Source organism: Tursiops truncatus, chromosome 2 (assembly GCF_011762595.2).
Source record: "Tursiops truncatus isolate mTurTru1 chromosome 2, mTurTru1.mat.Y, whole genome shotgun sequence".
Lineage (NCBI taxonomy): Eukaryota > Metazoa > Chordata > Mammalia > Artiodactyla > Delphinidae > Tursiops > Tursiops truncatus.
Window position 1 is genome coordinate 76,080,830 of NC_047035.1, and position 27,600 is coordinate 76,108,429.

General features: G+C 40.0%; 3 protein-coding genes and 1 non-coding gene across 18 annotated transcripts in view; 3 read left to right on the forward strand and 1 right to left on the reverse strand.

The window, feature by feature from the left end:
• Positions 1-3,852, forward strand: part of TEP1 (telomerase associated protein 1) — a 49,862-nt gene extending 46,010 nt beyond the window's left edge. For 6 of the 7 annotated variants that reach the window (XM_033851401.2, XM_073800695.1, XM_033851396.2 and 3 more), the window contains one exon: positions 3,217-3,852. In XM_033851401.2, coding sequence (XP_033707292.1) covers positions 3,217-3,222 — 6 coding nt within the window. In that variant the 3' untranslated portion in view covers positions 3,223-3,852. The remainder of the gene's footprint in view (positions 1-3,216) is intronic. The other variant, XM_033851399.2, reaches the window with a different exon arrangement.
• PARP2 (poly(ADP-ribose) polymerase 2) lies at positions 53-16,818 on the reverse strand. Of its 2 annotated transcripts, XM_033851407.2 has the most exons (16): positions 16,740-16,818; positions 15,646-15,780; positions 15,244-15,314; positions 14,594-14,644; positions 9,180-9,276; positions 8,679-8,754; positions 7,962-8,064; positions 7,191-7,353; positions 6,805-6,943; positions 5,695-5,758; positions 5,479-5,613; positions 5,093-5,220; positions 4,829-4,928; positions 4,385-4,483; positions 4,017-4,141; positions 53-3,896 (listed from the first exon to the last, which is right to left on the reverse strand). In XM_033851407.2, the coding sequence occupies exons 1-16, from the start codon at positions 16,783-16,785 to the stop codon at positions 3,737-3,739; spliced, it is 1,692 nt and encodes a 563-aa protein (XP_033707298.1). In that variant the 5' UTR covers positions 16,786-16,818; the 3' UTR covers positions 53-3,736. The 2 variants fall into 2 exon arrangements, with proteins under 2 accessions (XP_033707298.1, XP_033707299.1); XM_033851408.2 differs by lacking the exons at positions 15,244-15,314; positions 16,740-16,818 and having other exon boundaries at positions 15,646-15,797.
• Positions 16,819-16,884: 66 nt separating this feature from the next.
• CCNB1IP1 (cyclin B1 interacting protein 1) overlaps positions 16,885-27,600 on the forward strand; it is a 31,839-nt gene continuing 21,123 nt past the window's right edge. The window contains exons 1-4 of one of the 8 annotated variants that reach the window (XM_019935216.3): positions 16,885-17,416; positions 19,617-19,677; positions 23,473-23,648; positions 26,788-26,865. The gene's annotated coding sequence lies outside the window, so the exon portion shown is untranslated. Of the gene's footprint in view, positions 17,417-19,616; positions 19,678-20,092; positions 20,202-21,459; positions 21,541-23,472; positions 23,649-26,787; positions 26,866-27,600 lie in introns of those variants that run through there. The other 7 variants (XM_019935213.3, XM_019935209.3, XR_004525109.2 and 4 more) reach the window with 7 other exon arrangements.
• On the forward strand, positions 27,338-27,414 carry LOC117311497 (small nucleolar RNA SNORD126). The gene has a single exon (XR_004525692.1). It is a non-coding gene; the product is annotated as a small nucleolar RNA SNORD126 (small nucleolar RNA).

A 27,600-nucleotide genomic window follows, 5' to 3' on the forward strand; every position in this document is an offset into this window, starting at 1 on the left:
CCGCGGCATGTGGGATCTTCCCAGACCGGGGCTCAAACCCATGTCCCGTGCATTGGTAGGTGGATTCTTAACCACTGCGCCATCAGGGAAGCCCCTATTTATCTTTTTATTGTTGAATTGTAAGAGTTCTTTATATATTCTGGATACTGGATCCTCATCATGTTATGATTTGCAAATATTTTCTCCCATTCTATAGGTTGCCTTTTCACTTTCTTGATAGTGTCCTTTTTTTTCTTCCCCTAGTATATCTATTTATTTATTTATAATTAATTAATTATTTTTTTGGCTGCATTGGGTCTTTGTTGCGGCACGTGGAGTATTTTGTTGCATCATGTGGCCTCTTTGTTTCAGCACACGGGCTTCTCTCTAGTTGTGGTGTGCAGGTTTTCTCTCTCTAGTTGTGGCACACTGGTTCCAGAGTGCGTGGGCTCTGTAGTTTGCAGCATGTGGGCTCTCCAGTTGAGGAGCATGGGCTCAGTAGTTGTGGCACGTGGGCTTAGTTGCCCTGCAGCCTGTGGGATCTTAGTTCCCCGACCAAGGTTCGAACCCGTGTCCCCTGCATTGGAAGGTGGATTCTTTACCACTGGACCACCAGGGAAGTCCCGATAGTGTCCTTTGATTAACAAAAGTTTCAAATTTTGATGAACACTATTATTTTCTTTGGTTGATTGTGCTGTTGGTGTCATAGCTCAGAAACTATTGCCAAGGTCACAAGATTTCCATCTGTGTTTTCTAAAAGTTTTATAGTTTTAGCTCTTACATTTAAGTCTTTGACACACTTTGAGTTAATTTTTGCATATAGTGTGAGGTAGTATTCCAAATTGATTACTTTGCATGTGGATATCCAAGTTGTCTTGACACCATTTATTGAAAAAACTATTCTTTCCCCCTTTTAGTAGTCCTGGCATCCTCGTTGAAAATCAGTTGACCATAGATACATGTATTTATTTCACAACTCTCCAATTTTATTGATCTATATATCATCTTTATGCCAGTACCACACTTTCTTGATTACTACAGCTTTGTAGTAAGTTTTGAAATCAGAAAGTGTGAGTCCTCCAACTTTTTCAAGATTGTTTTGGCTATTCAAGATCACTTTGCAATCTCATATGAATTTTAGGTTTGTCTTGTTCACTTGTGCAAAAAGGCTATTGGAATTTTGACCAGAATTGCGCTGAATCTGTAGATCACTTTGGGGAGTATTGCCATCTTAGATATATTAAATTTTCCAATCCATGAACACAGTGTATTTCCATCTATTTGGGTCTTCTTAAATTTCTTTCAATAATGTATTGTCATTTTCAGTGTACAAGTTTTGTGATTTAAATCTACTCCTAATTTTTTTTGATGCTATTATAAAGGGATTTTAATTTCCTTTTCAGACTATTCATTGCTAGTGTATAGAAATACAACTGATTTTTGTATATTGATCTTGTATCCCACAACCTTGTTGAACTTATTATCTCTAATTTCCTTTTGCATGTATTGTTTAGGGCTTTATATATATATTAGATCATGTAATCTAATATGTATGTATTAGATCATGTAATCTAATATATATATATTAGATCATGTAATCTAATCTATATATATATATTACATCATGTAATCTAATCTATATATATATTAGATCATGTAATCTGCCAATATAGTTTTTCCTCTTCCTTTTCAATATGGATGTCTTTTCCCCTCTATTCCTTATCTAATTACTGTGCCCAGAATCCAGTACAATGCTGAATGGAAGTGGTGAGAGCAGATATCCTGGTCTTGTTCCTGATCTTTGGGGAAAAACTTTCAGTCTTTTTGCGGTTTTTCATAGACATCCTTTATTAGGTTGAAGAAGGTCCTTTCCATTCTTAGTTTGTTGAATGTTTATCGTGAAAGGGTGTTGAATTTTGCCAATTGCTTTTTCTGCATCTAATGAGATGGTCATGTGACTTTTGCCCTACATTTGGCAAAAGTCACAACCATCAATTTTGGTTGATTTTCGTATGTTGAACCAACCTTGCATTTCTGCAATAAATCTCATTTGGTCATGCTGTATAATCCTTTTTTATGGTTTGCTGGTTTAGGCTTGATAGTATTTTATTTTTGTATCTACATTCTTTTTTTTTTGCTGAGCTGGGTCTTCATTGCAGCATGTGGGCTCTTCATTGTGGGCTTCTCTCTCTAGTTGCAGCATGCGGGCTTCTCTAGTTGTGGCGCACGAGCTCCAGAGTGCACGGGCTCAGTAGTTGCGGCGTTCAGGCTCTCTAGTTGTGGCACGCAGGTTTAGTTGCCCCGCAGCATGCGGGATCTTAGTTCCTCACCCAGGGATCGAACCCATGTCCCCTGCATTGGAAGGTGGATTCTTGACTACTCGATCACCAGGGAAGTCCCTGTATCTACATTCTTTTTTTTTTTTTAATAAATGTATTTATTTTTGGCTGTGTTGGGCCTTCATTGCTGCACGCGGGCTTTCTCTAGTTGTGGCGAGCAGGGGCTGCTCTTCGTTGTAGTGCGCAGGCTTCTCATGGCAGTGGCTTCTTGTTGCGAAGCATGGGCTCTAGGCGCGTGGGCTTCAGTAGTTGCGGCACACGGGCTCAGCAGTTGTGGCTCACGGGCTTAGTTGCCCTGCAGCGTATGGGATCTTCCTGGACCAGGGCTTGAACCTGTGACTCCTGCATTGGCAGGTGGATTATTAACCACTGCACCTGTATCTACATTCTTACAGGATACTGGTCTATAATTTTCTTGTGATATCTTTATCTGGGTTTAGTTTTATGCTGCCTTATAAATGAGTTGGGAAGTATTCCCTTCTCTTACATTTTTTTGAAGTGTATAGTCTAGTTTTAACAGCAGCATACTATTTCAATGAGAGAATATATTTAACTAGTTCCTTATTTATGGGTTTTTTTTGCATATAACAATTCTACAGTGACATCATCTATGTAAACATGTACATCTGTAATTTTTAGGTCAAAGGGTGTGTACATTTAAAATTTTTGATAGATATTGGTAATCTGGTCTCTAAAAAGTTACAAACTATTGTTTTCATTTAAATAACCTTCATTGTTACTAAGGAAGTATGTTGTATGTGTGTGTTTATCTGTGTTGCATGTGTTTACAAATAGTCAAGAAGTCTCTGGATCTGTTTTAGACTTCAGTACTTCTTAGATGGAGTGGGGTACGTTAAATCATTCTCCTTCTCTCCCTTCCTCCCTGAGATATATTTAGGCTTAGTGACAGTCCTCCAAGTGCTACCCAAAATTTTGGACATCTGCTGAGACCTAGGATGCTAAGTGGTGGGAGACCTGGTCAGCAGGTGGTAAACAGGGGAAAAAGGCAAGTGAGAAGATTTGTATGGGAAACAATTCAGTCTTTGCTGCCTCTACCCTTCCTATAATACTACCCAACAAACTCCAGTTTGCAGAAAAACTATATTAAATGGAGAAAAACATTAACCTCCATTAGTCTCCCTCAATGCACAGAGGCTATTCTGCTGTGAAAGAACAGAACAGGATCCTGAGTAACTGCAGCTAGCTGTGGCATATGCAGAGAAGCTGTATTTTCTGTCCTGGAAATAAAGATACACTAACATCAGAAGAAATATGTGCTTGCAGAAGTAAAGCCCGAAGAAGCCAGTGGAAGATTTGTACTGTCTTTATTACAGAAAATATGAGAAAATCGAAAGTACAACGTTGCCTGTTTTCTTGCTTGAAGATCATATTTTCTCTGGTTTGTTTAATATCAACATTCACCACAGCTGCAGGAAATTAAATCGAACCTTTAGAAGGTATCGCATATGGACCTGGTTGGGGTTATAGACAATAAATTCGTTGTAGTTGAGGGTATAACCCTCTGGATTCAGAATTCCTGTGTCACTTGCTGGTCCTAAGGGCACTGTACTCCCATTCCTGCCAAATGGAAGAATGTGTGTCAACATCTGCCTCTGGTTCAGAAGTTTGAATAGAGAAAGTAGAGAGTCTTATCTGGCCAAAAGGAGTTTTCTGACCCTCCAGGCTCTGAGTACTTACAAGGTGATGGCGCACGTAGGACTGGGAGCCATCTTGCCTAGCCCCTTGGTGCTGTGTTTGCCCTGAAGTAATCCTTCTGCCTCTGGATTGGCCCCTAGTAGCTCATTACACTGACCTAGAGCTACCTGCAAAGAAAAGGATCTTTAAATGACCACATCCTACTGAAATGAATGGCTCTAAAGCCAAACAGAAAACTCCATCAGTTCTTTCTTCTCCTACTCCAGCAGAATCGAATGCAGTGGAAATTGCACTTGGCTTCCCTCTCAGGTTCTCCCAGGTGAACCTCTTGGTTCTGTGGCTGAACTTTTCTCTCTGGAAAAATAGGAACTAATAATAAACTAGAAATCACGGATGTGTTCCTGCCTTACCTCTGACAGGAGCAGCAGTCCAGTATCCTTTAGGCGAGTGGCAAAGCAGTAATTGGCACTCTTGGAAGACATGTCAGCAAAGTAGATTCCTTTTCCAAACTGAAACATATAAATAAAAAAAAACAAGGTCAACTGCCTAACCCATTGTGTTAGAAGGGAGGCTCATACCACTGACCCTGTGTTCTATTATCTTAAATACAATATAGACCCTTCTCCATTTCCCCTCACAATTCTGTTCCAAGAGAAGGCAGAAGCATCAACGAATCTCTGCTTGCTGGGGAGAAAGGAGGGATATCCTTAGGAATTTAAGAAAGGAAGGTCATAGTCAATGCCAGGTCACCACCTAATCCTAATCTAGGGAAAAAAAGAAAGGGGGGAGGGAAGGACTGAGAAAATTGTATTCTTTTCCCTTGTACCTACCTCCAGGGTTCAATTTCTACTCACCATGTAACCTGTGATGGGAGCCTCAGGTGGGGCGATTCGAAGCCCGTGGCTCAGGATTCCCACCCAGTTACTCAGCCTGGAACCATGCCATAGCAGCATCCTAAGGAAAAGCCAATATTATTGTACTCTCTCTTGCTCTCCTGCAAACACAGGCCATAAGCATAAAAAAACACCAACAGCTGTCTCTGCTGTCCTTCTCTATAAGTTCCATAACTGCGCTTCAGGCAAGGGAATGTCTTCCCAAACCCAAAGCTAAATGGAGACCTGTTATGAAGGTCCTCTCTGAAGGCTTCTTTCTCACCCTCCTTCTCTACTTCAAATACATCCAGCAAGGTCATGGTATAGTCACTGTGTGTGGGAGCATGCGTAGACTGCAGGTACTGGGAAATCACCTGTGAAGAAGAATGAAAGAAATGGCTGATGCGGACTCTATAAGAGACCATGGTGAGCTGAAGAACCTCAGGGCTTCTGGTGTAAATGGCCCAAATGGTCTCACAAGGGCAGCTAGAAAGAGCCCTACCTTCCCAATTCCTAGTAAATAGAAGTTCTGCCCTCAAGTTTTCTCTTAACCAGAAGTAGTCAGAGAACAGGGGGATGGGGAAGGGTGGATCATTTATTTTGTTATGAAAATAAATGATCATTTTTCTTACTTTGAACTCATAACTCTCATGGTCTAAAGGGTGCAAAGCACAATGTAGTTTTCTATAGTGTTGGTCCAGTGGGTGTTCTGGGCTCTGCAGTTCTGTCCTCACCAGTTTAATGGCAATTTCAATGTCTCCCAAAGCCTGACAAGATGAGACAGAAAATCAGTGTGGGAGGAACCTGGGGCAAGAGATGTAATACTTCCCAATCCACACATATCTCACCTCTAGTAGCTGTACTTTGTCTGACAACTCTTTCTCTGTCCGGATTAATGGAGGGGTACGGAGTCTAGGACAGAGATATAACCAATAATTAGTTCTCTGATGTGTGGCCAAAAGGCACATGACTAAAAATAACAGACTAAAGATAGGTCCTTTAGAAAATAGGTATAAGAAACTGGGGTCTTCCATTTGATAGAGATCTGTAAGAGATTTTAACTTCCAAATGTATAAAGAGATATTATGCATATACTCTGAGTAGGATAAAATGAACAAACTATATAGATTTTGACATTTGGGACTAGAGTTAAAATTCCTTTTTATGGGAACTTTTTAAAAACAAGATGGGGCTTCCCTGGTGGCACAATGGTTGAGAGTCCGCCTGCCGATGCAGGGGACACAGGTTCGTGCCCCAGTCCGGGAAGATCCCACATGCCGCGGAGCGGCTGGGCCCGTGAGCCATGGCCGCTGAGCCTGCGCGTCCGGAGCCTGTGCTCCACAATGGGAGAGGCCACAACAGTGAGAGGCCCGCGTACCAAAAAAAAAATTAAATTAAATTAAAAAAATAAAATAAAAATAAGATGTATTGACATCAATAAGGAATAGTTTGGATGAAGTCCTATCTTGAGGCAGAAATATACCTATTGACCACTCGGGGTTATTTCTAGGTCACAGGCTTCTATAAAGCAATAGAGGAATAAAAATAAAGGAAGCACCAGAATGCAGAATCAACAAAGATAAAATGTATTTTATATACTTAATATCCTTTGAGTTCACAGAAATGGTGTTAGTGTGTTACTGTCACCTTAAAGAATAGGAAACAGGGTGATAGGCCTGAAGGTGTTTTACATGCTGGTTGGATAGCTAGACCCCACTCTCTCTTGAGTTGGTAACTTCCACTTTGTCAGAGAATATGGTTGTAATCAGGCCAGGAGATCACATCCCATACTCATAAGCTGATTAAATAGGCTATCTATAAATCATTTTCGCTCTACAGCTATTCAAGATGATCATTTCCTTAGAAATGAAAAATTAAAAAGATTATAGTTGCTGCTGAGTGATGTAGGGGATATGGCTGGGCAGAAGACCAAAGTGAAGTAACAGCACAGGCCTTACCCAAAGTCATGTGGTATTCTGGTGTAGAATTCATTGCATGCTTCCATGAGAGCTCGTCCATGCTGGCCAGCCCGAATACAATCCTCAATCTTCTTAAGAGACTGGTAACCTGCCTTGATTTGTGCCACTGTCAGCTTCCCTGCAGACCCAGCCAGAGATCAGACTCCACAACTAGGGTCCCAAGCCTGTCAACTGTATTTGTGTCCCTGCCCAACAAAGACTCTCACCTTTCAACTTTCAAAATTGTTCTTCCTCCCCCCATGCAACCTCTCACCCCAAATCTCTCTTTCTTTGTTCAGTAATATCAGCAAGCTTTAAATCATGATGGTGATAAAATATCCTGGTAAAGGAACTAGAGTATGAAGTGATCGAATCGGAAGTCCTACCAAGTGGGGCTTTCTTGGTATCATATTTCATTTCTACCATCATCTCTTCCATGGCCTGGACATTACAGATCAACTTTATCAGCTCCTGTACACGAAGATCTAGCTGTGACTCTGGTTTCAACTGGGATTTGAGAGATTCACCTTTATTTGTTTCCTCTTCACTCTACAGCAAAAAAAAAGTCATAAAATCTGAAAGGATCTATTTTACGCTCCCTGCAAGGACTGGCTCTACAATATTCCTGCCAGGTCAACATCGGCCTCTGCTTGAACACAGGCCTGTTCCATTATTAACCTAGTTGTACTCAGTGTGACTTCCACCTTCTAGTCCTACTTCTGCTTCCCATAGTTAAACACTCAGAGTAAGTCTAAAAGGCCCTCCAAATATGATGTCATTAAGTATGTAAAGAAGCTATTGGATCTCAAATCTTCTCACCTTAAAAAGACTGGTTTTTCATTTTTCAGATATGTGACAGTTTTCAGGATAGATCCTTTTAGCATCCTGGTTATAACTCAGCATTCAAAATTAAATTTTTTTTTTTTAAACTGTGGTATATAACTAGAAGTGAAGGCAACTTTAAATGTAGTTTTATCAGTTTGACTATTGATTACTCCTCTCTTGACTCATAATATTAAACTTCTGGAAACAGGACCTAAGATTTTATAAGAACCTTAGTAAATAACAGAGACTAGGACCTCATCTAAGTCACTCTGCTAGACTTCACCCTGGTTAAGAGGAAACAGTTCTTCCCTAAACGTATAGTCAGAGTTTACCTGAGTATTGGTGGTATAGTCCATTTGTAGCATATCATATTTTCCAGGCACCTTCTCAAACTTCTCACGATCCTCCCAATTATTTTTTGTTTTGTCAAGGAATCTGTAAAGTTCAAGGTGGTGAGAAAATCTTACAAACAAGGGTCTACTACTAGGGATGGGCTTACAGTTATTTCCTAAGAACATCTTCAAACTTTTTATTTCCTGCGACATCAATTTTCCATAAATCTGGATTCTGAATTAGGACCCTGAATGGACAGAAAAGCTCTAGAGACAAAGGGAACAAAAAAAATGGGAAAAGACGCCTGAGCTTCCCAAAGGCCCCAAACATCACAAAAGTCATTGAGATTTAAGACAAAAGATCCCTATACAATCCTTTTCTCTGAAAGAAACATTCCCAGAGACTCCAGAAAGTTTTTCATATCATAGTAAAATAATTTTTCAAACTGTAGCTGAATAGTCTCATCTCATTTTTCCCAAATTTCCTAAATTGTTGGTCATGTGCTGAATATATTAGCTTCTTCTCTTTTTAGTCAATTTCACAGTTCCAGGTGATTTAATCACTAACTAAGGATGTAATTTGGTGTTCCGATCATACAGTGTCACAGTGGAAAGACATTATCATTTAGGCCAAATCACACTTACTATAAAATTCTTAAAGAAGAGATATCCAAGAAGAAGAAGGGTATTTTTTTGTACTCATTTCTTAGCACTCACTTCTTTTGAAAGATTTCCTTGGCCTTGTTGAGGTCCCCAGAACAAGCCACCAAGCTGTGCTGCCCCATTTTTCCAACTGCAAAGTAAATGCCACGTGTAAGATGGTTCTCTGCCCCCCAACCCAAGAACAGTTCTCTGATAGCAACAAGCCAGCTCTCTAAGGTTTCTCCACTTAGCATCTGACAAATGGGCAGGAAGGAAGAAGGAAAAGGTGAAAGGGCTTAGGGAACTGATCCTGTTGCCTCTGAACAGCACTAGCAGCCCAACTGCAGGAGAGTTCTCAGCCTCAACAGGCTGCTAGTAGTTTTTCCGATGGGAACTTGCAAATGAGGATGCTGGCCACTCCCCAATTTCAAGCAGCACAGTTTGATTCCTAAGCCTCTGACAGGTTATAGAAACTCTACTTCACCAATTTAAACCCAGAGGATCCTTTGGCTACTCACTTAGTTGCTTTTGGCTTTCTGAATAATAATTCATAAAATCCACAATAAAAGTCATTACCTCGGCCCCATCTCATCCAAACACAGAAGTTCCTCTGTGCATCATCTTCTAACAGCTGGATCAGATAATACTTGTTGTTGTTGAACTGGAGATTGGTCTACGATGATAGAAATATGAACATAAAAGGACAGAAGTTTGCAAATGAAAGCTACATAAACTAATGACTCTTCCTTGGTCACAGGTACCAGTAATTGCCATGAGGAAAGGACAGCAAGGGACAAGAAAATCAGGTTCATGTAAGAGTAAGGATATAAGAAAGGAAGAAAAGGGTTTCTATATTAAACTTTGAGTTCCTAGAATTAAAGGCTGGACGCTTCCTAAAACCTCTACCCAACCTCAAATATCATCACTTCCCTCCATAGATGGTTCCGAGGCCGCATGTATTTTCCATCTCCCAATCCATTCCCAATAATTATTTTCCAAGTGAAAACAATTTTGATGCCCCAAAGATTTGTAACTATTATGCTTGTTTGTTTAGACAACTTATTCTTCAATAGTTCCACTTACTGCTTTGGTTTGTCAGCTGCAGCAATCTGACAATGAGCTGAGAGCAGGATGTTAGGAGGGGAGGGAGGACAGGCAGAAACCACTGCCACGTCTGCCCCGTACCTAACGTGACCTGAGCTGGAGACATTCAGAGAAAATGTGACTAGTATCTAAAAAGCGGTATCCTGTGAGTAACTTACTCTGAGTGAAGAGAGTGAGCAGTCCATGATAAGGAACAGCTGCTTGTGCTGTAAGGCCAAGCCCTGGTCATCAATGCAGTCTTCTTTGTTAAGTGTGTTTCCTGTTCCTACCTCCTGTCTGCTCACATTATAAAGTCGCAGATGGTAGAACAAAAAGGGGCCTTAGGATCTTTTCTATCTGCTCATGATATTTTAACTGAAAAAAGTGGTAATAAAAGAATACTAGGTAGCTGTTAAAAGTATATATGATAGATCAATCAAGTCAAATATGAAGACATATTCAGGAAATACATTAACCAGGCATGTGTAGTATCTACCTAAAACAACAAAAATAAACAAAGAGAAAAAAGATTAAAAAGAAAAAAATTGGATATCAGCATCATGGTGGAGAAAAGATGCTCCCTTCATCTCTCCCCTTCAATCTACAACCAGTAAAAAAATCCACAACTCAACAAAGGTGCCTCTGTCTTACACTCCAGGGTGCCAGAGAATTCCACACATCTGTACATCTAAAGGTGGGTGGACTGGGACACATAGAGGAGGTGGAACCAGGGCAACAGTGGAGGCGGTGCCTGCGATTCCGTTCCCCCAGAGAACCTGGCAGCAGCAGGTGAGGCGGTGCACAGGACTCTGGCATCCTGGCTGCAGTGGTGCTGGCAGCCACAGGTAACTGGGCAGCAGTGACAGGGGAGCCATGGAGGGCCCGTGACTCTGGCCCCTGCACCTTCACCCTCAGTGGCAGCTCCCGGCTGAACACAACAATACCAGACAACTCAGAGGCACTGGCGACCCAGCTCCCCGCGCCTTTTCCTGTGACTTAGGAGATCCCAGATGAACGGAGGCTCCTGCCATCCTGGTGCCCCAGGTAGTGACGCCAGTGACAGCAGCAGCAGCAAAGCACCAATGACCTTGGAGGCACAACAGTGATAAGGAGGGCACCGGGTGACCCCTGACAGAGGTGGTGGAGGGTGGAAAGTGCTATCAAATGTAACTAGAGGCAGGTCCGATGAGAAACCAAAAACTTGTGTTACATCGCCACCTACTGGAAAACAAAAGAAAGGCCTGTAATTTCTAACCTGTTGAATCCTCAGAATCAAGATTTAAAAAAAAGCTTTACCTAAAGAAGAGCGCGGTGTTTGCTACTTCAGACGTACTAGCAGAGGAACAACTCATCAAACACCACGAAAAACCACAATTACAGTGTATCATGAAAAGAAAATGACAATTTTCCAGAAACCAAACTTAAAGTCACAGAATATAATATTGTGATCTAACTGATAGAGAATTATCATGAAGAAGCTCAATGAGCTAAAAGAAAACTCAGAAAGGCAGTTCAATGAGCTCAGGAATAAAATTAATGAACAGAAGGAATACTTTTCTGACGAGATTAAAACTATAAAAGAACCAAGCAGAAAGAAATAATAGCTGAGAACTTCCCAAACCTGGGCAAGAAAATTGATAGACCACTCCATGAAGCTAAGAGAGCATCTAATTCCCTCAACACAAAAAGGTTTTCTCCACGACACATTATATTAAGACTGTCAAAAGTCGATGATAAAAGAAGAGTTTTAAAGGCAGCCAGAGAAAAATGTATGATCACCTATAAAGGAATCCCCATTAGGCTAGCAGAAGATTTTTCAGAAGAAACTCTAGAGGAGTGGAATGACTTTCTCAAAATACTGAAAGATAAAAACTGTTAGCCAAGAATACTCTACCTAGCAAAGTTATCATTCAGATATGAAGGAGAAAAAAGGCTTTACCAAACAAACAAAAGTTGAGAGTTCATCACCACTACACCTACTTTACAAGAAATGTTGAAAGGAGCTCTTCTACTTGAAAGAAAAAGACAAAGGTACACAAAACTTTGAGTAAGGTGATAAACAGAATCAGAAAATTGCAACTCTATCAGAATAGGTTTAAACAGCATAAAGGTTAAAGGGAAAAAAAGCAGAAAAAACAACTATAGCTACTTCAATTTGGTAACAAATTTACAACATAAAAAGGGATAATTTGAGACAACAAATACATAAAAGGGGAAGAGGAAGAGGATGGAAGCCATATAGTCAAATGAAGATGCTATCAGCGGAAAAAGGACTATTTTATCTAAGAGACGTTTATACAAACCTCATGATAACCACAGAGCATAAATCTAGAGCAGAGCCACTAAACATTAAAAAAAAGGAAGCTGAGAAAGACGTCATAGAAAACCACCAAACCAAACTGGCAAACAGAAACACAAGGAAAAAGAAACAATGGAGATATAGAACAACCAGAAAACAAAAGATGAAATGGCAATACTAAGTCTTCATCTATCAATAATCATCCTAAATGTAAATGTATTGACTTCACCAATCAGAAGACACAGAGTGGGGCTTCCCTGGTGGCGCAGTGGTTAAGAATCTGCCTGCAGGGGACACGGGTTCGAGCCCTGGTCCGGAAAGATCCCACATGCTGCAGAGCAACTAAGCCCGTGCACCACAACTACTGAGCCTGCGCTCTAGAGCCCATGAGCCACAACTACTGAGCCCGCATGCCACAACTACTGAAGCCCACATGCCTAGAGCCCATGCTCCACAAGAGAAGCCACCACAATGAGAAGCCTGCGCACTGCAACAAAGAGTAGCCCCCCACTCGCAACTAGAGAAAGCCCGCGCGCAGCAACGAAGACCCAATGCGGCCAAAAAATAAAATAAATTAATTAATTTAAAAACAAACAAAAAAAACCCCACAAAAGACACAGAGTGGCTGGATGGATTAAAAAATAAGATCCACCTATATGCTGCCTCCAGGAGACTCAGCTCAGCTCTAAAGACAAACAGGCTCAAAGTGAAGGGATAGAAGATGATACTCCAAGCAAATGGCAGCCAAAAGAAAGCGGGTATAATTAATACTCATATCAGGCAAAATAGACTTCAAGAAAAAAGGTAACAAGAGACAAAGATGGACATTACATAATGACAAAGGGGACAATTCATTAAGAAGAGAAGTTTTTCAATATATGTACACCTAATTCAGGAGCACCAAAATATGTAAAGCAATTATTAACAGACCTAAAGGAAGAAACTGACAGCAACATAATAATAGTTGGGGACTTTTAACACCCAAATTACATCAATGGATAGATCATCCAGATAGAAAGTTAATAAGGGAACAGCAGCCTTAAATGAAACATTAGATCAGACAGATTTGACAGATTTGTACAGAACACTGTATCTAAGTGCAGCAGAATACACATTCTTCTCAAGTGCACAAGGAACTTTCTCAAAAATAGATCATATTGATATGTTGAGGTACAAAACAGGTCTCAATAAATATAAGAAGACCGAAATCGTATCAAAAATCTTTTCTGATCACGTGAAACTACTACAACAATGTAGAAATCAACTACAAGAAGAAAGCCGGAAAAACCACCAATATGTGGAGACTGAACAACATGCTACTGAACAACTATTGGGTCAACAAAGAAATCGAAGGAGAAATTAAAAATACTAAAGATGAAATGAAAATAAGACATACCAAAATCTATGGGATGCAGCAAAAGTGGTATTAAAAGAGAAATTGAAAGCAATACAGGCCTACCTCAAGAAACAAGAAAAATCCTGAATAAACAATCTAACCTCACACCTAAGGGAACCAGAAAGAGAGCAAAGGAAGCCCCAAAGTCAGCAGAAGGAAGGAAATATAATAAAGATCAGAGTAGGAATAAATGAAATAGAGACTAAAAAGACAATAGTAAAGATCAATGAAACTAACAGCTGGTTCTTTGAAAAGATAAACAAAATTGACAAACTTTTAGCTAGACTCAGAAAAAAAAAGAGATAAGGCTCTGATAAATAAAATCAGAAACGAAAGAGGGGAAATAACAATGAGTACCACAGAAATACAAAGGATTATAAAAGAATATTATGACTAGCTATATGCCAACAACTGGACAACCTAGAAGAAATGGACAAATCTTAGAATCATACAACCTTCCAAGACTAAATCATAAAGAAATAGAAAATGTGAATAGACCAAACCCTAGTAAAGAGACTGAAATAGTAATTTAAAAACCTCCCCCAAAACAAAACATTACCCTGATACCAAAATCAGACAAGGACAACACAAAAAAGAAAATTAGAGGCCCATATCTCTGATGAGCATAGAGAACTGTATGGTGACAAATGGGAACTAAATTTTCGGTGGTGAGCACCCTGTAGTGCTTATAGAAGTAGAAATCTAATGTTGTACATGTGAAATTTATATAATGTTATAAACCAATGTTACCTCAATAAAAAGTAAATTTAAAAAATAAATAAATTTAACTACATAAAAATGTAAAACTTCAGTAAGGGCAAAAAGTATACCATAAGGAAAATCAAAAGGCAAATGACAAATTTGGAAAATATATAAGCAATTTATATTATAGACAAAGGACTATCCTCCACATTATATAAAGTTCCTCAAAGCCCATAAGAAAAAAGACCAACAACCTATCAGAAAATGTGCAAAATGATATGAACAGAGGGTTCATAGGTTCAATAAAAGACATAAAATCTGCTAAAAGATCTGCTTTTCATAGAGGACTCCACTATCAATCAGGTAGAGTGCACTAGGGCTGAGTACTTGGGAGTATGAACCCCTAGGGTCTAATATAAGGGACTTCAGAATTAAAGATTTGGGCACTGGGACGCTGTCAACAATAATTATCAAGAAGAAATTCCCATAAATAAAAGTTTCTTCCCTTACCTGATTTAGCATGACATCATAGATATCATTTCCTTCACAGTATACATGGGCCTAGAGAGAAAAGGAAAAAAGTGACATTTGTACAGTCACAGCCCTGATGAGATCCTAAGCGAGGCTCTAAATTTTCTTATGCCTCGAGGTAGTATTCTCCCACTCTACCAACATGCATCTTCCAGGGAAAGAAATGCAAAAATACGTTCTTCTACACATAAACTGTCATTCCTATGATGAAAACATGTTGCCTTTTTGTAATTACAGAAATACAGATCAGTCTAACTCAGTTAAAGGAAACCTGTTCCAGAGGAAGCCTTTCTTCTGTATTCTTCAAATCCTTTTCCCATTCATCAGTAACTCATGCCATACATACCAGGGCAGTTTCTCATTAGAACATTGATAATGATACAATTTTCTAACTGAGAAAGAGAATGAGGTGTGGAAAGCTGATGACGACTCCGGAAGTTAACCATGCCAAAAATCACCCTGATGATTACCCCCAAACCCCACCCCTGCTGTCACTCAGCCTTGGAGAGAGTTAATCACTAGTAATATTTTGCAGAGCATTCCTAAAATGGATACTAGCAATGTTCCAGACAGGAATCCCAATAACAAACGAACAACTGCTCCCTGAGAAATCAATGGGAGTCTCTCACCTTCCCCACCTTGGCTGTGCACTCTGGGTCCACTGGAGCTTTGCCCTTTAACAGCAAGGTCTTTACAGACTCTGAGGAAAGACAGATATGTACCACATCTACTTCTTTGGGAATCAAAATTATCTGTCATGGTTAGACAGAAACCTGTCATAATTAACTTTGCCCTTCCCAAGCACTCCTGATCTGCCCAGGTCTCAGTTCATCTCAAATACAGGAAACTGAAGATTTTGAGAAAGTAGTTTAGTCCTGTGGTATGCCCAAAAGATAGAAAGTTAATTATATCTTCAAGAAAGGAAGAAATAAGAGTTGAAAAAACAAGATACCACCCCCCGACCCTCACCCCTCCCAGAGACCCCTTGCTGGCCCAGGAGCTCCCTGGCCTATGTATGTCCAGGAGCTGACCTTGCTTGTTTTCCGTCCCGTCATTATCAGCCTTTCCTCCAGCCACAGGCTCCTTTTTCATCTTCTGGCATTTTCGAATTTTCTTTGCAGGTGGAGGGTCTTCTGTAGCTGTTTTGCCATTATTAACTCTTTCAGCTTCATTCAGTGATACAGAATGGGCAAAAGCATAGGCAAAGAAGCAAAAGAAAGAATGAGTACACACTGAATATGATGCTACTTTGAAAAAACATCTTTTTAAAGAAATAGATTGAGGTGGTTTTGTAAATTTACAAAGAAATAATAACTGCCACACCACTGTTCTTGAAAACAGTGTGAGTTCCTGAATTGCTATTCTAGCCACATAAAACTAAACAAAGCAAAATGGAGCCTTGAGGTCCTTGTGAGCTCATGGCCTGAGGCACGAGTCTCATAGCCTGCTTATCTCTTCCGTTTACTTGTGCCCCAATACCACCCAAATATCTATCCTCAAACTACCTAAGGTGGTATGAGATAATGGTTACTAGAGTGCTCTGGAGTCTGTGCCTAACTTAGAGCCCAGCCCTGTCTCTTTCAGCTGTTTAATCGCGTAGAAGTTATTTCATCTCTTAGTACCTCAGTTGCCCCAACTGATAAATCCGGAGGAAGACAACACAGTACCGAATTTGTGGGGTGGACCTATGCACGTAAGAACACAATACACAGAGTATGATATCTCATCATAAGTCAGTTCTAAGAGTTGCATTTTATTATCTCTGAAACTGGGATGCATTTTACCGCGGATGACTTATAAGTAGTGAATGTTTTAATTGGAAGCGTTTCTCCTTGCTTAGTGGTACATAAAACAATGATGCACCTTACAATTAATTTTTTTTAACTGGATGACATTAGGTATTTAAGATAGTGCTGGCACTAAGTTAGTTGTTACAGGTCAACAAGCTGTTATACACAGTTCTGTAATCCCAAAAGCTCTTGAGAACAGAAAATTTCAAAGTTCGGTACCAAGACAAGTGCTGGTTCAGGCGGCGATGGAAGTAGGAAGGGCTATAGCAGAGGGCACCGTTCCTTTTCCGATTTCCCGCCCCCCAACCTTCTGCCCCCCACAATGCACTCCAAACCTCGCGCCCGGCTTCCGCCTGTCCCCCGCCGCCGCCGAGCTGCCATGGAGCCAGAACGCTGACGTCATCAACCCTCTCCCAAGTATCGCCGGCGCAGTCAAAAGGCGGGAGCACGTAGCGCGCGTGCGTCCCAGCGAGGAGTTGCCAGGGGAGGGACGCTCCGCAGTATTTGCATGTCGCAATGTGGTGCGGGAAGTCACCATAACCGACAAATGTACTTAGATTTGGGAGCCTTATAAATGTGCCTTGAGCCTGGTTTTCGGTGTAGGGCGGCGGGAAGCTCATCGATGGGGCCACGAGCTGAGTGCGTTCAGTCACTCCGTCCCATGTCCCTTGGGAAGGTCTGAGACTAGGGCCAAAAGCGGCCCTAACAGGGCTCTCCCTGAGTTTCGGGGAGGTGAGTTCCCAGAGAATGGGGCTTCGCGCGAGGGCAGACTGGGCAGGAGATGCCATCGACCCCGCCCTTGCGGATGGGGCTTGGCGGATGCCTCCTTAGCCGGAGCTTGGAACAGACTCACGGCCAGCGAAGTGAGTTCAATGGCTGAGGTGAGGTACCCTGTATGGGGGGCCTCATAACCCAATTCAGACTACTCTCCCCCCCGTCCTCTTTTAGGTTGTGGAAGCTACAGAGAATGCTAATGAACTCGGAAAACCTGGTCAAGTGAGTATTAGAAAAGGTGGGTACCACCACCCCGCTGGGAGCATATCCCTGAAGCTCTGTCTCAGACCCTCTGAATTAAAAACTGAGAGCCTGCATTTTTAACAAGAACAACCAGTGTATTGGTGATTTTCATGTAGATTATAGATATTTATTCATTACTTCAGCATATTTATTGGACACTTTGGTGGGTTCTGGGGATATGGTAGTTTAGCCAATATAGACATGGTTCATGTCTTCATGGACCTTAGAGTCTAGTTGGGGACAGACATTAATCAAGTAATTACACAACCAAAAGTACAGCAGCAACAAGCGCTATAAGAAATACACAGTACTAAGGGAAGTTCTAATGGGAGAACAAACTGGGGAACTCATCACTAAGTAAATGACAGGAGTTGAGCTGTATCAGAAGAATCAGTCAGTAAAGAGGAGAGACACGGAGTGGCTGGAGCAATGAAAGCGGGAAGTGTGGTGTGAGACGAGCTGGAGAGGCAGCCAGGGCCCACAGCAAGCCAGGCTTTCCAGGTCAAGGCTAGAATTGTGATTTGTTCTAATACGGATGTGTGTGTGTGTGTGTGTGTGTGTGTGTGTGTGTGTGTGTGTGAGAGAGAGAACTACAGATGGATTAAGGACTGACATTCAAAAATAAACTTGAAAACTCTTAGGTAGAAAATACACGTAAAAGACATAGAGGACAGACTTGTGGTTGCCAAGAGGAAGAGAGGTGGGGGAGGGAAGGATTGGGAGTTTGCCATTAACAGAAGCAAACTAATATATATATAGGATGGATAAACAACAAGGTCCAATGGGAACATTATATTCAATATCCTGTGATAAACCATAATGGTAAAGAACATGAAAAAATATGTATCTATAACTGAGTCACTTTGCTGTACAGCAGAAATTAACACAACGTTGTAAATCAACTATACTTCAGTAAAATTTAAAGAAAATACACATAAATATCTTTTAGACCTTGAGAGAAGGGATGGGTTTCTAAAGACACAAAGTCATTGAGTATGAGAGAAAATATTGATAAATTTAATTATATTAAAATTGAGAAATTTTGTTCACCAAAGAAGAAAATAATTTTTTCTCATTATTTGCATGTGGTTTGATTATGGATAAAAAATCCAGAAGAAACTGGGGGATCAATTTTTTAACTCAATAAGGAAGCTTAGCAAGGCTGCTAGAAAGTAACATGTAAGAGTAAATTTTATCTTTATAAAAGAGCTTCAAACAAGGAGAAACAGAATTTTTAGGAAAGATACCACTTATAATAACATAAAAGCATATCAAGTACTTAGGAATAAATCTAACAAAATATAAGTGTTCAACAAATATTTGTTGGATTGGATGGGATTGGTTAATCTGTTTCTGAGATATGTCAAAGCCTGTTGCATCTGACGTAATTATGGCACAAACAAGTTAGACTGGTGTAAAAGGCATTAATTTGGAAATAGGAAGACAATAAAAATCAGTTTATTAAAAATAGTTAATACTGAGTAGAACTTTCTTTGTGGACTAGACATTGAGCTAAGTGCTCTCTACATACATAACCTCATTTAATCTTTATAATGATAATAGCTAGAATTTATTTAGTGCTTACTATGCTATGAGCTTCACATATATTATTTAATTCTCACAACAACCTTACAGGGTAGGTATTATTACTATCTCCATTTTACAGTTGAGGAAATTGAACTTTAGAAAAATGTAAATAATTTATTCAAGGTCACACAGTGTATTGGTTTGTTAGGGCTGCCATAACTAAGAAGTACAGACTGGGTTGCTCAAGCAGCAAAAATTTATTTTCTCAAAATTCTGAAGGCTGTAAGTCCAAGATAAAGGTGTTGGCAGTGTGGGTTTCTTTCTTTTTTTTAATTAATTAATTAATTATTGGCTGCGTTGGGTCTTCGTTGCTGCGCACGGGCTTTTCTCTAGTTGTGGTGAGCGGGGAGGGGGGTACTCTCCGTTGCGGTGCGCGGGCGGTGCTTTCTCTTGTTGCAGAGCACGGGCTCTAGGTGCGTGGGCTTCAGTAGTTGTGGCTCGCGGGCTCTAGAGTGCAGAGCTCAGTAGTGGTGCATGGGCTTTGTTGCTCCACGGCACTTAGGATCTTCACCCGTGTCCTCTGCATTGGCAGGCGGATTCTCAACCACTGCGACAGCAGGGAAGACCCAGTGTGGCTTTCTTATAAATCCTTTCTCCTTGGATTGCAGGTGGATGTCTTCTTCCAGTATCTTTCCTGCTAAGCCTGTTAACTTGAATATTACGCTGATGGTAAGTTCTAACTTGAGTAGATCTAGACTGTTTATAATGAAACCTGTCACCTTGCATAAATTAACCATGTTGAGGTCACAAAGGATACGAAATTATCCCAAAGGAATGAAAATTGTTTGCAGTAGGTCCAACTGAACAAGAACGTATGTAAATAGCTCGAATTAGTCCATGTTTGCTTGTGCTAAGTATATTAAAAGGAAATTTGATTTAAAAAGTTTAATCTAAAAACAGTGCAAGTAGCATCATTGGTCCTTAAAGAGACAAGTAGGTGAAGTGGGGGGGGGAGGCTTGCATCATTTCAGCACCTTTTAAGGTAAAGAAGGAGGGAATCATCATTAGCCAATCAGGCTCTGAGGCCACTTCTCAAAGCTACTTCCTGTCTCTCCACCTTCTCTCTTTCCTTTTAGTGGTGGGCTGGTGAGTGTGCACTTAATTTTGCTTCCTAATTGTTTTGAATTTCTCTTCAATTTGAGCCATTGTATCCTGGTGGCAGGCCTTTATTTCAAGCCAGCCTTGGAGTGTGGGTAAGCTACAGGCGATTAATTTTGGCTGTGTGGAGATTGGAGGAAGGAAGTGAAATGATCTGCCTGGCTTGTTTCCACGTGGGCCTCTGCTGGACTGGGTCTGCCTTCCTTCTCCGAAACAGGGTGACCTAGGAACAGTAGACTCTGCTTCATGTACATAGTGTTTCTGCAAAATGCCTGGATTCATTTTGCTTGGAGGAAAATGTACTGTTATTATCTCAGTGCTGTTTTGACTTCTGTCTCCCTTAGTGAGAGGGTAGATCTTGGGAGGAGGAGTTCAGACTAGTCAGTTTTAATTCTCCTGTATCTTCGGGGCCCAGGTTCTTACTGGGTTTGTGGGAGCTGCAGTGGATGTTGTCTTTGCCCTGGTCTTTGTTCAGAGCAGTTCGGCTTTCTTAGTGGGACTCGGCTGCAAACTCTGAAGTCAGATGATTTTAATGAGCTCTAAAAGGGGCTCCCAATTTTAATGTTGGCACTGTGCCCTAAAAAACTTAGGATATACTGAAAAAGATGAGGGGCCTTAGTGTAGTGCAAGCCTAAATCAAATTCCAGCACCACAATTTACTCCTCCAGTGATCTTGGGTGAGTCATTGAACTATTCTTAGGCTTAGCTTTTTAAAAAATAAATAATTAATTAATTAATGACTGCGTTGGGTCTTCATTGCTGCGCACGGTCTTTCTCTAGTTGTGGCAAGCAGGGACTACTCTTTGATGCGGTGCGCAGGCTGCTCATTGCAGTGGCTTCTCTTGTTGCCGAGCACGGGCTCTAGTCGTGTGAGCTTCAGTAGTTGTAGCACTCAGGCTCAGTAGTTGTGGCTTACAGGCTCTAGAGCGCAGGCTCAGTAGTTGTGGCGCGCCGGCTTAGTTGCTCCGCAGCATGTGGGATCTTCCTCCACCAGAGCTCGAACCCATATAACTTGCATTAGCAGGCGGGTTCTTAACCACTGCGCCACCAGGGAAGTCCCAAGCTTAGCTTTTGAAGATCAAAGTATACAAAGTCCAAACACTAGTCCATGTGACATACCTTCTAGAAGTAGGCAATAAATTTATTGTGGATATTATTTTTCTCATAAAAAGTTTGCCTAGTGACTTTGAGTGACATACATTAGTCTGAATATAATGTATGTGTTATCCTTACAGGTAGAAGGTATGAGAGAGACATAAACTAGTGCATGGAATGTGGTAATAGCCAGGTGTAGATCCCCCATAATCCTTATAATTCTCAAGCTTTACTGTTAAATTTATGTTATTTGGATAGGTAATACATTCACATTGCTCAAAATTCAAAAGGGATCATAGTGTACATAATGAAGTCTCCTAAGCCTGATCCCCCTCCTCGGTAAGTGTTAATAAGTTCTTGTGTATCCTTCCTGAGATATTTTATGCATACATAAGCAAATATATGTAGATACCCCTCTTCTATACATACTCTACCATGTATCTTACTTTTCCCACTTAGGGTTTCCAAGTGAGAAAATATAGAAGGTCCACATTCTTTAACATGGTTACATAGAAATCTATGTATGTACATACCATAGTTTATTTAACCTTTGTTGGTGTACATTTAGGTGGTTTACAATCTTGTTATTCCCTTCAAAATGAAAAACCTTGTACATAAGTCATTTGTCAACATGTGACATTTCAGTTGTTTTTGATATATTCTTGTTTATAAGGACTCTAAATATGCAGTACTTCCTATTATTTTGTGCACATAGTGATGACTAGAAACCAACACCCTAAATATCTTGATTGAACAATAAAGGATTTTCTATCAAAACCAAAACCATGCTGATGGCCTTTATGTGACTATATCCTTGCCCACTTCAGTTTAAGTAAGGGATGGTTTATTTTGTTGTGAACACATATTTAATGTTGAGAAGGAATGACAGTGTGAATCAGAGAAGCCACATGGTCTTCGTATTCACAAGTGCAGAAGGAGCATGCTTGCCATGTTTACTTGGCAAAATACGGGCTGGATATCTTTCTGAAATTATGGTGTTGAGTGAGTAAACTCATATTTTAGCATTAAGTTAGGAAAAACGGAAATGTTTTGGGGGCTGTAAACATGCAAAATAAAAGAGGAAGCCTTTGTGAATTCCTCCAAGCCTATTTTAAAAGTCTTAAAAGGCCCAGATCATGTCTTGTGAAACATCTAGTTTTCCAGTTAGGAGGTTTTGCTGATTGGGAGAAAAATTAGTTTTCAATGGAAGTATGCTTTTGTTGTTATGGAGTAATTTTATTTAGAATACATTGGAGTCTTCATTGCTAAGTAAAGAATGAAAGGAAGGGGAAAGCAAACTTTTTTTTTTTCTTAAAAGACACAAATCTTGGATTTGGAAGGGCATTTATGAGTATATGAGTGACTTTCCTGGCTTCAAGATTATTGTGAAAGTGTGAAATTTTAGGCAGAATATTTGCATTCTTATTAGCTAGTTGATCTTGGACACTTAGTAGAAACAACATACTAAATATTTAACTACATGCCAGCTACTGTGCAAAGTATTTTATATTTATTTTATGTCATTTAATCTTCACAACAGTTCTAAGAGGTAGGTGGTATTTGTCCTTATTTTATGGAAAGGGAATCTGAGACTTAGAGAAGTTGCGTAACTTGCCCCAGGTCACAGCAAATATATGGGGGAGCTAGGATACAAATCCACTTCTGTCCAACTTCAAAATCCATTATCTTAACCACTAAGCTAAGTTGCCTGCCATTTATTTAAACCTTGCTTGTATACCTATAAAATGGAGATGACGTAGTACTTGCAAAATGAGGTACTATGTGGACATATATGGACAGTGCTTTATAAATTCTAAGATAGGCAAAGTATTATGAAATAGATAAAACATGAAGTTAACAGAGTAGGTTTTGTTGCCTTTTCATATTGATTTTAAATCATTCCTTATTGCTGTTTTGACCCAAAGCCCTCAGGTACTATATTTTTATTTCATTTTTATTTTGCTCCACCAGCAGTGGGACTAGGATTGGGTGAAATGGTGGTCTCTTGGGATGAGCTGTATGATAAGTCAGTGTTTCTGATCTCACCACTTTCATTTCATATGTGCTCTGAGTGGATTCCTCCTGCACTACGAGGTTAAAACAATCGGTATTCTTGGCTAAAATAACTGACAGTGAATTGGAAATAAAATGTGGGTGTCTGTTCTGATAGTACAGCCTTACAGAGCTGTTTCTAGAAGAGGACGGTGCCAAGCAACCAATTTAGCTTTTACTTCCTATACAAAGTTTTGTGTTGTTTTCCTTCTGCTTCAGGTTGGAGATGGAATCCACTGAGGAAGGAAGGCCTAGGTCTTCAGCACCGTGTCTGCCAGCCCAGAAGCAACAGTGTGAAAGCCTCTGTAACATCTGCTGCAGACCCCTAAAAATCAAGGGGGATTGGATTTGGACATCCTCAGTAGGAATGGTTAAATGCTGATGGGATCATAAACGTAAGTACTTGAACTTTGACCAAGATATGATGCCTTAAAGTGCTCTCTGTTTCACGTGTGTATGTGCCTTTTCTATCTAAAAAAGATATGTTCGTCGAGTTACAATTGTATCCCATAGTGTGAGATACACAGTAGGCACTGAGTAAGTTGGAATGGAACTGAGTAAAATTGAGTGATAACATAACCTTAAAATAGAAGCATCAGCTGATTCAGTATTAGCAATTTGTGGTTTGTTATCAGGCCTCATGAAGCATCTGTTCACATGTAAAATGTACCTTTTGCCTGTGAGCACCAGTCCTTTGAAGAACTTATTGCCACAGGAAACAAAATGAGCAGGTCATTGATTGTTTTTATTTACAGAATAAAATTTACAGAATGTTTACTTTGGCTCCCTAAACAACTCAGTAAATATACAATGGCCTTCAGGTGGTAGAATAACACTTGCTGAAGCGTGACTAGAATCCTGCAGGGAGCATCACACATTGGGAAAGGCATCATATATCATCAGGATTTATGTGCTAGGCTTTGTGCTACGTGCCAAGGACACAAAGACCAGGCCCTTTGCAATCTGGGTTTTGTTTGTGAGATGAGACAAATAGAGAAGTTACACTTTTAAATCTATAATTATTTTCGTGTAAGAAGTACTTGGACACGGACTTTTGAGGTTAGACAATGTTGAAACTCCCACAATAAGAAATGGTGAAATCTCGCAATAAGTCTTGCTTCCTATGTTCCCTTAGTTAACTTCTCATGCTGCTGATCTCCAATACATTTTGAATAATTAAAGCACCATTCAAGTATAGGACAAGAAGGAGTAAAATAACACTTTGATTATATCTCTGAGCTACTTAAAACACCTCATTTTCTTTCTGACCTATTGAGCCAGTATGCCATTCTTAATACGTTCTAAAGCAAACCATCTTTTGTAGCTCTGCTTCTTATTTCACGTAGGAAGTGGCATTGTGAAGTGAAAATATGGAGTTGTGACAGAATTGGGTTTAAATCCTAGCTCTTAATAGCTAGATGGACTTTTGAAATTTATTTAACTTCTCTGAGCCTCAAATTTCCTTGTAAATATGAGAAAAACTTTTGTTGTAAAGTTTGAAATGGTTTCAGTAGTTCTTGACAGATTGTAGGAATATTTAAGAACGATAGCTACTACTTCCTTTCTGTCAGCTTATTTTAGTCTTACCCACCCTTTAAGGCACTGCTGTCCAACACAACTTTCTGTGATGATGGAAATATTCTATATGTGTACTATCCAGTTTGGTAGCGATCAGCCACGTGAGGCTATCGAACAATCAAAATGTGACTGAAGAATTTAATTTTTAGTTTAATTTAAATTTAGGCTGTACGTGGTGTTAACCTATTGGACAGTGCAATTTCTCTTTTATTGAGATATAATTGATGTATTACATTATATTAGTTTCAGGTGTTCAACATAATAATTCAGTATGTGTATATACTATAAAATGATTACCACAGTAATTCTAGTTAAGATCCATCACCACACCTAGTTACAAATTTTTCTTCTTGTGTTGAGAACTTTTGAGATTGCTCTCTTAGCAACTCTCATATATATATAATAAATATTATTCTAAGTGCAATTTTGAGGCTCATTCAAGACCTACCTTTTTTTTTCATGAAGGCTTCCTTGACCAATGATTCTTCTTAACATTACTTGGTTCTCTCTCCCACTTATTTTGTACTTACCATACACATTAATTTTCATGAGTGTTGTCTTTCTAGCTAGATTGTATTTGAGATTGTGGAGTTTTAAATTTCCCCATTGCTGCATGAAAAGGAACATGATAAAAATATAACTGTGTAACGTGTAGTTAATAATTTTAAATGATCATTAAATGTAATACAATTTTCTAGTTAGTAATTAGGTGAAGCGTAGGGAATAGTATGAAGGTTGCTTACGGTGATGAGCTTTGTGTCTAGTCTGTTTCACTCATCATTTTAGGTGATGAGCTTTGTGTCCAGTCTGTTTCACCTAAAAGTTCAGGTTACACTCAAGCTCTGGAAGAACAAATTAAAGCCTCTTTCTTACAGTGCCATCTTGTGGCCGATTTGTGCTCCAAAGAATGCTAATTCAAATTTGCTGTGTCAAGGGAAGGTTTTCTTTAGTTTATTCTGATAAAACTTTAACAGAAGTAGAGGTTAAATATAATTGACACTGGCTCAAATGAAATTGAAACATGCTTTGAAAAAAAAGCTGACTATTCTACGTTGACTTCTCATTTATTTGACTCTTAGGAGTTCTTAGCTCCTTCCTTTTTTTTTGAAAGGATTTTGTGAATTTAGTGACTGTGGTTATCCTGTGGTGGTTACAAGTGTTTTCTGCCATCACATACCCTGTGAACTTGGAGAGATTGGCAGTAACCCATGCCATTTATCCCATGGCTGCCAAGCTGTTTGCAGCCAGCACACGGCTCCTTCTTTTTTGCATACCTATTCTTTTGTTAGACTGTTGAGTTTTATAACCTTTCAGAGGTTGGTTAGATTTATCGCACAGTTTTACCCAAACTTTTAAATTTATACAAATAGCGGAGCTTGTACAGAAGTCCTGCCCTAGTCTGATACTGAGTTTGGGCATTTGATGACATCCTCCAAGTAGATGGGTCAATTTATACTGCTGAATGGAGATTCAAATAAAGAATGAACAGTTTTCTTTGAGGTTAATTTTCCTTGAGGCTATATGGGTGTGACTTGGTGTGGAGTAGGCTGGTGTGCATTCAAGTTTTATAGTCAGAGCATTTGCATATTTTTTAAAGATTTATTTATTTAATTTATTTATTTTTGGCTGCGTTGGGTCTTTGTTGCTGTGCACGGGCTTTCTCTAGTTGCGGCGAGTGGGGGCTACTCTTCGTTGAGGTGCACAGGCTTCTCATTGCAGTGGCTTCTCTTGTTGCGGAGCACGGGCTCTAGGCACCCAGGCTTCAGTAGTTGCGGCACGTGGGCTCAGTATTTGTGGCGCACAGGCTTAGTTGCTCCGTGGCATGTGGGATCTTCCTGGACCAGGGCTCAAACCTGTGTCCCCTGCATTGGCAGGCAGATTCTTAACCACTGTGCCACTTTCTTAACCAGGGAAGCCCCTGCATGTTTTAAAATTTATTAATTTTTTATTTTCCAGAGATGATGCCAGATAGTTGATAAATCCTATAGCTCAACTTGATTCCTAGATACAAGCTGGATTCATTTGATACCACAGGTAAGTATAAAAGAAAACCTTCATTTTTACCTCGTTTGAATTTCTAATCACCTAGCAATTTTGGGGGCTCAATTTTCTTTCTTGTTTTTTTAATATTTATTTATTTATTTTTGGGGCTGCATTGGGTCTTAGTTGTGGCACGTAGGATCTTTCACTGTGGTGCGTGACTTATCTCTAGTTGTGGTGCATGGGTTCCAGAGTACGTGGGTTCTGTAGTTGCTGCACACGGGCTTAGTTGCCCCGCGGCATGTGGGATCTTAGTTCCCCCACCCGGGATTGAACCTGCATCCCCTGCATTGGAAGGCAGATTCTTAACCACTGGACAACCAGGGAAGTCCCCAGGGGCTCAATTTCCTTAGTGGCTGAAATTTAGTGGTAGTCGAAGGGGCCTTAGTTCTAACCTTAACAGAGTTTCCCTGGTTTAGGGATGAGGAGCTGGTGGTGGTTTGTCCTTTACCAGTCAGTCATTTGCAGTTTGCCATGATGAAACGCATGTTAAGTTCATGTTTCAGCTGATCGCCCTGATTAAACACATGCTCTGAGCAGACTAAAGCTAGGGTAAGCACCTGGAATTGAATTCTGTGTCTTGAAATTTTTACTGGAATCTAGCCTGTGATGTTAGGTAATTCTTAAATCTTTGAATTATGAATTTGCTACTACAACATTTTGTTGTGCTTTGATCTTTTGTGATATCTCTTTGAGATAGACAGAACTTGGGTCTAGAATCCTTAATCT

Coding starts and splice junctions, on each gene's coding strand:
- PARP2 (XM_033851407.2), bottom strand. CDS start 16,785: ATGGCAGCTCGGCGGCGGCGGGGGACAGGCGGAAGCCGGGCGCGAG. Junction 4,929..5,092: donor AGAGAGGACCTTCATAACAG/GTCTCCATTTAG, acceptor GCTTTTCCTTAG/GATGCTGCTATGGCATGGTT. Junction 4,484..4,828: donor CTCCCATCACAGGTTACATG/GTGAGTAGAAAT, acceptor TATATGTTTCAG/TTTGGAAAAGGAATCTACTT.